The following is an 11,943-nucleotide window of genomic DNA, read 5'->3' as shown; positions in this document are numbered from 1 at the left end:
TTAGATATATAACTTATTTATTAAAACGATCTATAATTTAAAACGAACGCAAGAAATATAAAACATCATATTAAAGATCAGACACCATTCCAACAATATATCATAAATGAATAAGAGTGGAAGGAATATCTATTAATAATGAATCTAGTAATGATAATATTGTGTTGTAAATCTATAGAAACCTTTTAAATACTTTGTTAAAGTTAAAAAGTTCGACTTTGAAAAATCTAAATAAAATTATATTTCTGGTCGGAGGAAGTACTACTGTTATATTGAATTAAACCGAGTAGTTAGCGAAAAAACGTGCCCAACTTAGCTTACAAAATATTCTGTCTCGGTACTATATACACCGTCACTTTTCACTTTTCCTTTTTCCCGGTCCACAATGTTGTTTGCTTTGACGAGGACAATTTTTCACCAACCAACCATAACAGAAAAGGTTCTTATACAGAAAGTTAAAGTTGCAACAAACACCATATATAGACAAATATGAGGTGTCACTAAACTTGCACACCACACATGATGATAAACATAAACTAAACGCAACCTCTTATATAGACGAAGTCAGTTAGGACACGTGCCCCCCGTCCATGTGGGCTCCAACAGTACTCACACGTATTACCATGCTACGAAGCAAACACACACACACCCCACTCAACCAGTACTTATTCATAATCTTTAGTTCTTTTAAATGAGCATTAAATCCATCAGTTATATATGCTACTCTCAAGTCTCAACCCTATGATTACAAGAAGGGCATCTGCAAAATTAGTTGTGACTGGCTTTTTTTATTTTCAATTACAAGTATATATGCCTCTAGAATGATGTGAGAAAACGATAGCAAATTTCCGGTTGTTGCATAAAAAGGGAGTTCATGTTACATGTATACCCTTGCCAAAGAAAGCAGAGTGAAAGGGAATTCGAGCAGAAACTCGCAAGGGCGTTTTGGTCATCTCACGATCTGTGCTCTATAAATGCAGGGAAATCATTCTCCGCCGATCGCCGCGAGAGGAGAGAAAGCAAAACGCCAAACAGTCTCTGTGTGAAACTCGCAGCGCCGGGCAAAGGACACAACACTCCACAGTGTCAGTCACTGCACCCCATCACGCCACCCTCCCTTCTCGGCCGTTGCCGCGAGCGAGCTCGGACCCACCGCCGATGGCGACGGCGACGGGCGCGATGGCCGCCACCTCCCAGGCCCCGATCCCTGCTGCCGCCGCGTTCCCGGGTGGTCTCGGCCTCGGACGCCGCCGGGCGGCCGCGCCAGGGTGGCGCGCCGGCGGGAGGCGCCTGCGTGCGTCGCCGTCCGCCCGGAGGCCGTTCGTGTTCTCGCCGAGGGGCGTGTCGGACTCGCGGAGCTCGCAGACGTGCCTCGATCCGGACGCTAGCACGGTACGCGATCAAAAATGCGATCTTGCCTCTTAGAATACGTCTTTTCGCGTCGGCCATCCCTTTATTTTTCTCGCCTTTTGATCTTCCGGTAGTACTTGCTGCGATTTCGAGGTGTACTTTGCGCGTTTACGTGGCAAGAGGCTGAATCTTTCTGCGTGATTTGGCGAGAATAGTTAGGCAATCGAAGGGTCGTTCTTGGAAATCGTATGGGGTAGTTGACGTCTCTTTATTTTGTTTCAGATGGGTAAAAATGTTCGGTTATACTGACTGTTCATGGCGTTTTTCTAAACATAGTTTTCTTGAAATTTTTATGATCCAAGAAATGTTCGAAAGATGATGGGGATACTTGCCTATGTTTGTTGTTGGATGACACACCTCATCGATGATAGTTGTTGGGAGGCCTTTAATTTATTAATCTAAGATCTGGTGCGTGGTCCATGGATGTCATTTAATAATCAGGCCGAGATCTAGAGACTGTACCTTGCCGTTCAATTTATAAGATTTCCTGACAAAAATATGATGTGTTACTGCCGGATCAGTCCATCTGTACTCGGTTACTGAATGTTCTGTCACATTTTCGTCCCCTGTAATTCATGTGATCCTTGTGTTCTGGCAGAGTGTTCTTGGGATTATCCTTGGAGGTGGTGCTGGGACAAGGCTATATCCACTGACGAAGAAGAGGGCAAAGCCGGCAGTACCGCTGGGCGCCAACTACAGGCTCATAGATATCCCAGTCAGCAACTGTCTGAACAGCAACGTGTCAAAGATCTATGTACTGACGCAGTTCAACTCTGCTTCGCTCAACCGCCACCTCTCGAGGGCCTATGGGAACAACATTGGTGGGTACAAGAACGAGGGATTTGTTGAGGTCCTTGCAGCACAACAGAGCCCAGAGAATCCTAACTGGTTTCAGGTATCTTTGTTCATTTGTTGACTTGTCATCAGTTTATCATCATGGAATATTGTTCATGCTGACAACTGGAGTGCTAATGTCTGATACCAAGGACATCTTTAATCTGCTGCCTTTCCAACTTCTGTCCAATATTACTCTCTTAGATGTCTCACCTTAATTCTCTTTTTTTTTTGACCTTTTGCAAAACAAGATACAAAATCCTTTTTGTCTAATTACTGCAGTTTGCCACATGGGCATTTGATGTTTAATAAGTGGAATTGTCTTTAGAAATTTTAATGAATATAGAGGTTCTCATAGTTACACTGGCTGGAAATCATACAAACCGCAACAATAAACTTTAAATTGACAGAAATACAAAAATCACACAAACCTAAACAATTGATTTGTTTTGCTTCCCATCTCAGGGTACTGCAGATGCTGTACGTCAATACATGTGGCTATTCGAGGAGCACAACGTCATGGAGTTCCTTATTCTGGCTGGAGATCACCTGTACCGTATGGACTACCAAAAGTTCATTCAAGCACATAGAGAAACAGATGCTGATATAACTGTTGCTGCACTACCAATGGATGAACAACGTGCAACTGCATTTGGCCTTATGAAAATTGATGATGAAGGGAGGATAGTTGAGTTTGCTGAGAAACCGAAAGGAGAGAAGTTGAAATCAATGATGGTACAAACATAAGTCCTTTTCACCTCAATACTTCATCCTGACTGCAAGAGCTATTTACTTCTGTGATTATGCTTTGTTAATCTTCTGCTTTTTCTAATTTTTGCACTTGTAGGTTGACACCACTATACTGGGTCTTGATCCAGAGAGGGCCAAGGAATTACCTTATATTGCTAGTATGGGAATCTATGTTTTTAGCAAAGATGTGATGCTTAGGCTTCTCCGAGAAAACTTTCCTGCAGCAAATGATTTTGGGAGTGAGGTTATTCCTGGAGCAACAGAAATTGGAATGAGGGTATGCTACGCTGTTGAACGTTTTTTTGGTTTCTTTACTCATTTTAAAGTTTATTGTTGCGGTTTGTATGATTTTTGTATTTCTGTCAATTTAAAGATTGTTGTTACATCATTTATTGAGACATTTTACTTTGCAGACTTAGTAGTCATGTTTCTTTGCTCTTATATCCATATATGCAAATTATTATATTTGCTTATGATGGTATTTTGTGTCATAGGTGCAAGCTTACTTATATGATGGTTACTGGGAAGATATCGGCACTATTGAGGCATTTTATAATGCCAACTTGGGAATAACCAAGAAGCCTGTACCGGATTTTAGGTATGGTTTGCACATGTGCACAAAAGAAATTAGGAGGGTGTATTTTTTCTAGATCCACTACCTACATCTTCTGATCAAACTTCTTTGTGCAGCTTCTATGACCGTTCTGCTCCAATTTATACGCAACCTAGATACTTGCCTCCTTCAAAGGTTCTTGATGCTGATGTAACAGACAGTGTCATTGGCGAAGGCTGTGTTATTAAAGTAAGAAGCTTTTTCACATTTTCGTTTATGCAATGCATTTTGGCATCTTCTAAGTTGATTTAAGTATCTATTTGTCATTGCATCTTTGTAGCTTCTCACATTTCAATGAATAGATTTCCTAAATTTGTCATCTTATTTGTGCACCTCATCTTCCTTTGGCTAGCATTGCACAATCAACCATTCTGTGGTTGGACTCCGTTCCTGCATTTCTGAAGGTGCAGTTATAGAGGACTCTTTGCTAATGGGTGCAGACTATTACGAGGTAAGATAAAGTGAAACAGAACTCTAATAGTGTGCCATGGAACTACTGTGAGACTTTGTCATGCTTTTCTGTTCAGACTGAAGATGATAAGAAAGTCCTTTCGGAGACTGGTGGTATTCCCATTGGTATTGGGAAGAATGCACATATCAGAAAAGCAATAATTGACAAGAATGCTCGTATTGGAGAAAATGTGAAGGTATTCTGCTGATATCCTGTATCTATTTGCTATTTCTACTATTCATTATTATGGAGGAAAAAAAGAGGAAACAAGCAAACATCTTGATTTACGCAAACAGGTTTCTCTTGGTCTTTTTTACCATTACTAGTAGATAATGATCTTGTTTGCTAGTGATAATGCCCTCTGTTACTGAAATAAAATTGACATATCCAGTGAATTCCTATGCCTTGTTGTAAAAACCTGTTTCTGACTTCTCCAGAGATGATAATGGGCAAAAAACTTTGTGCACTGTTGTTTTTGTTATGTATGGATTATTCTTAAATGGTTTGTTACTTTTACAGATAATCAATTTTGATAATGTCCAAGAAGCAGTAAGGGAGACAGAAGGATACTTTATCAAAAGTGGCATAGTCACGGTGATTAAGGATGCCTTGATCCCTAGTGGAACAGTCATATAGAGTCAACGGTCACCATGTACATAAGGTTATATCTCCTACAGAAACCAAAGTTTCTTATGTTGGTGCTACATGGAAGTCCCTATAAATCAAAACAAGCACTTTTGCAGCTTTTACCAAACTTCATACTGTAACTGGATTGACTGCACTGCTTAGTGCCTCCATGTAGTTTAGTAGTTGGGTAATTGTTTGAATCTTTTTTGCAGTATGCTCAATTGTCACTTATTTCTTGTATCTGATATACTTTGCAAATAGTTCACGCTGTCTGCATTGTGATTAATTATATTCATAGACAGACTTGTGTGGGCACCAAATGATTCCATTTAGCTAGTGCATAAAAGTTTTATGTGCACTTGTGCAGCCCATCCCAGTCCACTAGGGACCGTGCACTATGGGACAGAAGCATCTGCTAGGCATGGAACAATATGTTCTGCAACTGTTATTTTAACCCTTTCTTGCTGTGTTGCCCTGCAGGTTGGTTTGCAGCAGATGGTGATCACCGATGCACATTAAGTCGTTTCCATCCCTTCCAGACCATTTTCCATGTTGCAAAATCACCAAGTTCCGCATCAACTTGCGAGGATATAATGAAATAATAGAACGGAGTTACTCAAAGGCGCCAGTTTCCAATCACTAGCATGAGGCTCTGTTCAAAATGTATTGTTGAGTGGAATTTGGATATCTTGATATGTATAATGTATCCTTTTGCGTTTTCAGACTTCAAAATACAATGTTCTTAGACTCTTTGTTACCTTAATATGCTCCCTGCATTGCCCTGGGAATGAGGATTAAATATGCCATACATAATATGATTTTTGTCTGAGATTTCTGTAGAGCTTACTGTGAAAATGATCATCTTGGTCGGTTGTGTGACTTGCCTGTCTTTTTCTTACCTTCTAACAACAACTACTCCGGTGCTTAGGTAGCATGTTAGTCTATATAGTATGTCTTTCCTTCAATTTGGCAAAAATACATGACAAGGTTTAAATCAAAATGCCAAGTCTTGTTGTACATACAGAATAACACAATACCGATGGGCCTGCACCTGAGAAATCTGATAAACAACCATCTCCCAAGTGCTGGTTACACTGAAGAATGGCACTTGGATGTGTAATTAAAACCTGTACGGATAGAAACATAGTTGCATTCATATTGATTTTTCAAGATCATATTTACTGGAGAACATGTTGCTCAGACATGGTCGATTCTGCAGGCAAATTCCTTGTAAAAAGTTCAAATTATGTGAGTGGAATGTTCCGTGTAGCTTAGGCACAGAAGCTATCCTATGTAAATTGTTTATTGATATGAATGGTAAGGTTCTATCACTCGCCGAAAAGGAAGATGTCGCAACAAAAAGAAGCTACCAAAGAACGGTAGCCATAGAAGGTACTCTGGATTCAGCGTTCATGACTGGACTGATGTCATGTGGCAGCCAGATTTTCCTGACTAAAGCCGCACATGTGACAGATTCGAAAATCAGTTGAAGTGGTAGAGAGGAAGCTCAGCATTGAGGGGAGCCGACATGACCTTGAGCACATCGTTTACTGACGCCATCGAGCTTATTGCTGCCTTCAGAATCTCCCGTGAGCATCCAGGCTTCAGAATGATCCTCACCTGTGCCATCAGGTTTGACAAGTAAATATGATCTTGAAAATATGAGATACGTATCATGTATGAGATACATATCAGAATGATCCTCATCTGATCTGGAGAACATGTTACTCAGGAGAATCTCTTCTTCTGAAGCTAGATACATATCAGATGAATGCTTTTTCATAAATGCACAAACCTTTTCCAAGTAGTCTTGCAGTATCTCGATATCGCCCAGGTAGTCTTGACCTTCAATTGTCAACGTGATAGGCTTGGTGTCTGCGCCAGATCCTTCGAATTGAATGCCTCCTGGAGTTCTGTAGAAATCATCTAGCAGAAAGCTTGAGGCTTTCTCTCTCAGGACCCTGAGTAGTATGAGAGAAAGAAGAGTTTGTTTATACTTTTCCTGTTTTTTGAATTTGAATTCAACGATGTTAACACCAACGAATGTAGTTATGATTTCTGTTGCCCTAAAAGTTAAGAAAAAAATCAATCTTTCCTTTTATCTGCCATCGTCTATTTCTGTCCATGAACATTTTTTTTCTTAATAAATTATGCATTTTAGTGGAGGAATGGATGCAGCACTATTTTTGCAGATCTTTAATAGGGTTAAAACATTTCAAGGTGCAGCTTTTAGGTGATCAAGTAAAGAAAGAGGAAATTCCTGACTTACCCATATGATTCCGCTTTCAGGTCAATTGGTGAAGGATGAATAACTGGCCTCCCTATGGGAACAGCTCCAGGACCACGCAAGTGCCTCCTCACACTCATCATTGCCTGTTAAGAATGGGAAATCATCACATTGCTGTCTTAAACCTTGTTACTAGACCATATTTCACAAATAAAACAAAGCAAAAGGCTAAAGGACAATACTGTTAGAGGAACAGCAGCGCATCGCCACTTGTTTATTGAGTCCTTCAAATTTGTTACAGTAGCCATGTAACCATTCAATCCAGTTGCTACTATTTGCACACAAATATGGCCAAGAACCTGCATTCTTTAATGTTTAGATGTGTGCCATACCTATTTTTGTTCTATAAAAAACGACATTGTTCGAGAGAATGACTTCGTTTATATTTGCTTCTTACATAAGCATAGTTGCAGTCAAAGTTTGATGGTAGTGATCCTCGAGCTTGAGAACCAAAGAAGTGGCACACTGAACTGAATTTTCTTCCCTTGTAATAATTTCCTTCTTTCTGAAAATCACGGAACAACATTAGAACAAATATAAACTTACCGTTCATCAGAAAAAATGTAAATATGTATGTACAATCTCATAATGCAGTGGAACTTACTGTTCTTTTGTTCATTTGTGCTTCTACTAAATGAGCTAAGAGCTGCTCCGTATCAATCTGTAAAAGGAAATGTCGTCAATAATTGCGCAAGATAAATTTTGATGAAGAGCTGAGCATTTCTTAGACCTGGGATAGCTGTGCCGAGTTATCAGATTCTTGATGCAGGACCAACTGGACACAAAATGTTTGAGATCTTCAGACCAGCATTTTCAAAGTGACCTATTACTGAGTAAATTCAATTAAACAAGTCATGCAAGACCTCTCTCCTGATGAACGGTGGCAAGAACTTGAACAAGGCAGCAGCCCACGGAGACAGTTGAGATGGAATCTCGTCCTCAGGAACATTATTACTGTGGAGATTATTGATTTCCTAACATTTTTAGAATGAAAACTGATGAGATTTAACAGAACCACATTGTTCGTCTTGTCCTTAGTGTAGGAATTAAGATGTACCTGAATGAGTGCATACATTTCTGGTATGCTTTCGATTAGTCCCTCAGGAATAAGTAGCACTCCATGGTACTTCCCTGAGAATTAATATCTCATATACCAGATTATCGTAAAGTATAAATGCTTGTGTTAATTTAGATATAAAATAAAATATTCTTTAACAAGTTTCAACTCAAAATAGCCAATGAATTGTGCACACCTTGTGCCGCCCGTGCTTCTACTCCCTCGCATATCTTGTTTGTAATTTCCATCAATGTGAGCTTTGACAATGCCACCTCCTCTCCTAAGATAACCTGAATGCAGACAATTAGCAACGATGCAAAGACAGCGCTAACATATTATGGAGTAGTATCAGTTGATCAAACCAGACCATGTTAGGGTGCGACTGAAGCGCACATTCGAAGGCAACATGAGATGCTTTGCCACCCATCAAGCGAACAAAATAGTAGTACTGAAAGAGAAGAAATCGGTTGACTGAGATGCTTTGCCACCCATCAAGCGCGTATTAACAAACAATCAGTTGTGCACTACTGACTCTGAAAAATAAATGAACATAAATTTTCAACGCATTATGAATGAGATATCACAATATACCTTCCCTGCTGAGACCGCATCGAGGCAAATATTGCTTATTAGCTGAGAGTTCACCTGAAAGCAAATTATGATGATATAAAGTTTTCACTTTTCGGGATATGACATCTGTATACTGCATTTGGAATTTGGGATTTCTGCATTGCAAGTAATATGCCACAGGATTCACCTTGCACACGGTATCGAAACCAACAGTTGTTTCCACAAACTGATTCTTGAGATCACCACTCAGGGTTACAGGTACACCTATAACCTGTAAAATTTGTGTGCTCTCTGAAAATTTATTTCGGATTGCAAGATAAGGATCGGAGGATGTCTGCGAGTAATGACTCCATAGTTTTGTTTTGCAGTTATGCGTCGCAAAGGTCTCTGCAAGCTGAGCAGCATCTGAATTGGAGGTCACCCCTGGGAATTAAAAACCTTTGTGAATCACATTATTTATCGTGGAAACCGTGATGGTATTATGATACATGCAGTCAATAGTATTTTTTTTTCCAAATTTATCTAGATCCGAGGCTAAAATTGAAGTGGTCTCATGCATTTTATTTTGATATCATGGAAGTCACATCTATCTATCAATATTGAATTCCATTACCAACCAACATATGGCTACATTTTAAGGAAGAACAGATTTTTTTTTTGTGTGTTATCTGCTTGTAGCACCTCCAATGATGATTAGGCCATCCAAGCTAAGATCACAGCATGTTGACATAGCAGCATTCACTTGCTCTGTCGTGCGGATTTGATCAACAGTTCTGCCGAGCAAATCAAAACCACCTTCAAGAAGGCAAAAATTTCCCAGTTATCAACAAGTGTATCATTATATAAGGGATAATGGCTTCATAAATGTTAAATGTATATATAACCTTGGTTTTTGTACGACAAAAGTACATCGTCTGTGATCTCTAACGTCTTCTTTGCAAATAGGCCTTCTGTGCCACCTATACAGAAATACAAAAAGATTCAACCAAGTCATGCTCTTATATCTTTATGTTTCTTCTAGAAATTAAACTATGGTCTAATGGCTTCATCAAAGTATCTCAGATATTAACGACGGATTCATGAGGAAATATGAACTATGTACCATGCGACTGTGTCATAAGCACGATTGCAAGAACAGAACATCCAAGGGGATAGTTTTTAGATTTCGCGTTATGGCGTTTTTAGTGGATTTTGACAGCCCATCTGAAATTTCTAGATTCCTTTTTATTCCTGAACCATGAGTTCCTTAACATAGAAAACTTGCTTCTTGACTAGTAGTTTAAAATTCTATCATGTTGACTATTCTCACCTACAAACCCAAGCAGAACATTGTGTGGATTCTGAACTTTCAAAGCATCATAGGTACCCCATATGACATTGTGCCCTCCAGGTGATTGTCTTCCAGAAAACAACACACCCACCCTACACATAATAACTACATAAGTTCAGATATGCTGATAAGATTATGCATAATATTCTGACATGAAGATGCAAGTTCTAGTTGTCAGCACAGTAATTTGGATCCAAATCAGACCTAATTGGTGGGTGTTCTTCTAAGACCTGTGCATCGGAGACCATCGTGTTGGGTTCTAGAAAGTGCACCAGCTTCTGACCAAAGGTGTGTGGGAATGCCTGTGCCACAATATCTGCGCATTTCGGATCGACGCTTGTTGTTGAGTCACCCAACTCCACTCTGACTCTGGTTCCCTGGTCATAATTGTTGAAATTTGTAATATACAGTTTTCAGAGACATGAAAGAATAATACTTTCAAGGTAACGTTGTGTATCTGAAATTGCCATACAACGTAAACTCTAAGCATGTGGCTAGTGGCTGGTGCCAATTGAAACATTTCCTTATGGATTTATCAGTACTAGTTGAAACTTCAAATTAAAGTAGCATCGCCTCTCATAAAAGGTAAATCTATCAATCTGGTCAAAAGTTTCATAGTTGGAATTCTAGAATCAATGATTCCAACACGTTGACTGGTGTCAAAAATAAATTATTTTTTATTCTCTTCCTTTTTCTAAGGAAAAATAATAATTCTGTTGAAAGAAAGGGGCCTGTGAGGAAAAAGAAGTTTCTGAACCAAGAAGTCTGCTTCCTCTAGAAGAAGCAAAATTGTCATACACCGGTCAGAGGCTCAGAAATTTGTTATCTACAGGAGCTGTACTGATAAATGACCCAACGATCTCGTGACTCTAATAATCACCAAGGCACCCATGTCTCAGGTATCATCAGAGCTACTTGTGAAAATTTTGTCACCTAGACCCAAGATGAAGTGGCATGAAGCCTACGTGGCGGAGGTTCTTCCTATGCAGCAAGGCGACAAAAGTTCCTCGGTTCATCCAAAATTGAGCTGTTTTGAGCTTTCCATGTGACAGTGAAAGTAAGTGCTTCACATCAAGAACACAACAAAGAACTTGCAATTTGCAAACATTAACAAACACTCCAAAACATCAAAGGTGTAAGATGCAGACGCAGTCACGCAACCCAGATGGCATCATGAACTGCTGGCCGATTTGTCGTTTTTAGGAGTGCATCATGCAGCAGGGGAGGAGAGTGGTATGCAAACCTGGAGACATGGAGGAAGGTCCGGTTGGTACAGCGCCCTCCTCTGCTGCAGACCGGTGAGCTCCCTCGGCGAGCCCAGGTCGGCGTTCATCATCCTTAACAATCTCCTCCTCCTCCAAGAGAAGTTAGTAACCGTTAACAATTCTTCCTGGGTGCAGTTGTTGTGCTCTTCCGATCCTCCCTTTTTGTAAGGGGCAAGACAAGAGCGGATGAACGGAAGAGGAGTAAAAGTTTGCAGCTGAGGCTGCTGTTTGTTGGCCCGGCCCCTGATGCTACCGACATGAATTTGACCCCAGTTCCCTTGTTAACCTGTTTTCTGTGTGTTGGTATTCAAAGGTGTGATTGTGATAGGTCAGGCGGAGTGACCTTCTAGGCGACAAGCTGCAGCCTCGCTCCATGGCCTGCCACATGTTTGGACCAAAAAAATGGAAGTACTATTCTCTCTTTTGTTTTTGATAAATTCCTCCATGTGAAATGGGGCCTAAGACCGGCAACAACTACAAAAAGAAAAAGGTAAGGAGAATTCTTCTATCCATTGAATCATTAACAACAATTCTTTTTTAGGTGAACAAGAAATCTTGTCGTAACATCGATTTTTTCATGCACTTTTTATAGTACCTGAAACCTGATGATAGGGTTGACTGCTACAGCTTCTAACAATTGAAGGGACCCTTCCCATTGGATCACAGATGGAGCCAAGCAAAAGTGATTGAAAAGAATGAAATAAAGAGCCAAGCGAAAGTGTTGTTCTGCAATAACTAAAATGCTCCTG

The 11,943-nt window shown here is 40.0% G+C and overlaps 2 protein-coding genes across 4 annotated transcripts; one reads left to right on the top strand and one right to left on the bottom strand.

Annotated features, from left to right (window-relative positions):
* The first annotated feature begins 1,015 nt into the window (after window positions 1-1,015).
* Window positions 1,016-5,514, top strand: LOC112881833 (glucose-1-phosphate adenylyltransferase small subunit 1, chloroplastic/amyloplastic). Its single transcript, XM_025946718.1, has 10 exons — window positions 1,016-1,392; window positions 2,009-2,305; window positions 2,710-2,979; window positions 3,092-3,271; window positions 3,489-3,592; window positions 3,685-3,796; window positions 3,960-4,058; window positions 4,135-4,254; window positions 4,578-4,719; window positions 5,166-5,514. The coding sequence occupies exons 1-9, from the start codon at window positions 1,159-1,161 to the stop codon at window positions 4,692-4,694; spliced, it is 1,533 nt and encodes a 510-aa protein (XP_025802503.1). The 5' UTR covers window positions 1,016-1,158; the 3' UTR covers window positions 4,695-4,719; window positions 5,166-5,514.
* A 529-nt stretch (window positions 5,515-6,043) lies between these two features.
* LOC112881832 (pyrophosphate--fructose 6-phosphate 1-phosphotransferase subunit alpha-like) lies at window positions 6,044-11,514 on the bottom strand. 3 transcript variants are annotated; one of them, XM_025946716.1, is made up of 19 exons: window positions 11,173-11,514; window positions 10,134-10,306; window positions 9,909-10,021; window positions 9,484-9,558; window positions 9,281-9,394; window positions 8,955-9,022; window positions 8,787-8,870; window positions 8,621-8,674; window positions 8,397-8,477; window positions 8,226-8,319; window positions 8,030-8,103; window positions 7,836-7,946; window positions 7,703-7,747; window positions 7,577-7,633; window positions 7,370-7,477; window positions 7,155-7,271; window positions 6,955-7,058; window positions 6,481-6,646; window positions 6,044-6,305 (listed from the first exon to the last, which is right to left on the bottom strand). In XM_025946716.1, the coding sequence occupies exons 1-19, from the start codon at window positions 11,263-11,265 to the stop codon at window positions 6,168-6,170; spliced, it is 1,869 nt and encodes a 622-aa protein (XP_025802501.1). In that variant the 5' UTR covers window positions 11,266-11,514; the 3' UTR covers window positions 6,044-6,167. The 3 variants fall into 3 exon arrangements, with proteins under 3 accessions (XP_025802501.1, XP_025802500.1, XP_025802502.1); XM_025946715.1 differs by having other exon boundaries at window positions 8,787-9,022; XM_025946717.1 differs by lacking the exons at window positions 9,909-10,021; window positions 10,134-10,306 and having other exon boundaries at window positions 8,787-9,022.
* Between the last annotated feature and the right edge of the window lie 429 nt (window positions 11,515-11,943).

This window comes from Panicum hallii, chromosome 2 (assembly GCF_002211085.1).
Source record: "Panicum hallii strain FIL2 chromosome 2, PHallii_v3.1, whole genome shotgun sequence".
Lineage (NCBI taxonomy): Eukaryota > Viridiplantae > Streptophyta > Magnoliopsida > Poales > Poaceae > Panicum > Panicum hallii.
The sequence above is the reverse complement of the archived record's forward strand: the minus strand, read 5'-3'. Positions and strand labels throughout refer to the sequence as shown.

Excerpts from the sequence above, each read along its gene's own strand:
- LOC112881833 (XM_025946718.1), top strand. The coding sequence starts at position 1,159 with ATGGCGACGGCGACGGGCGCGATGGCCGCCACCTCCCAGGCCCCGATC. Across the intron at positions 1,393-2,008 it reads TCGATCCGGACGCTAGCACG|AGTGTTCTTGGGATTATCCT; the intron begins GTACGCGATCAA and ends GTGTTCTGGCAG. Across the intron at positions 4,255-4,577 it reads GTATTGGAGAAAATGTGAAG|ATAATCAATTTTGATAATGT; the intron begins GTATTCTGCTGA and ends TTACTTTTACAG.
- LOC112881832 (XM_025946715.1), bottom strand. The coding sequence starts at position 11,265 with ATGATGAACGCCGACCTGGGCTCGCCGAGGGAGCTCACCGGTCTGCAG. Across the intron at positions 9,395-9,483 it reads TTTGTCGTACAAAAACCAAG|GTGGTTTTGATTTGCTCGGC; the intron begins GTTATATATACA and ends GCCTTCTTGAAG. Across the intron at positions 7,272-7,369 it reads TTGACTGCAACTATGCTTAT|GTTCTTGGCCATATTTGTGT; the intron begins GTAAGAAGCAAA and ends TAAAGAATGCAG.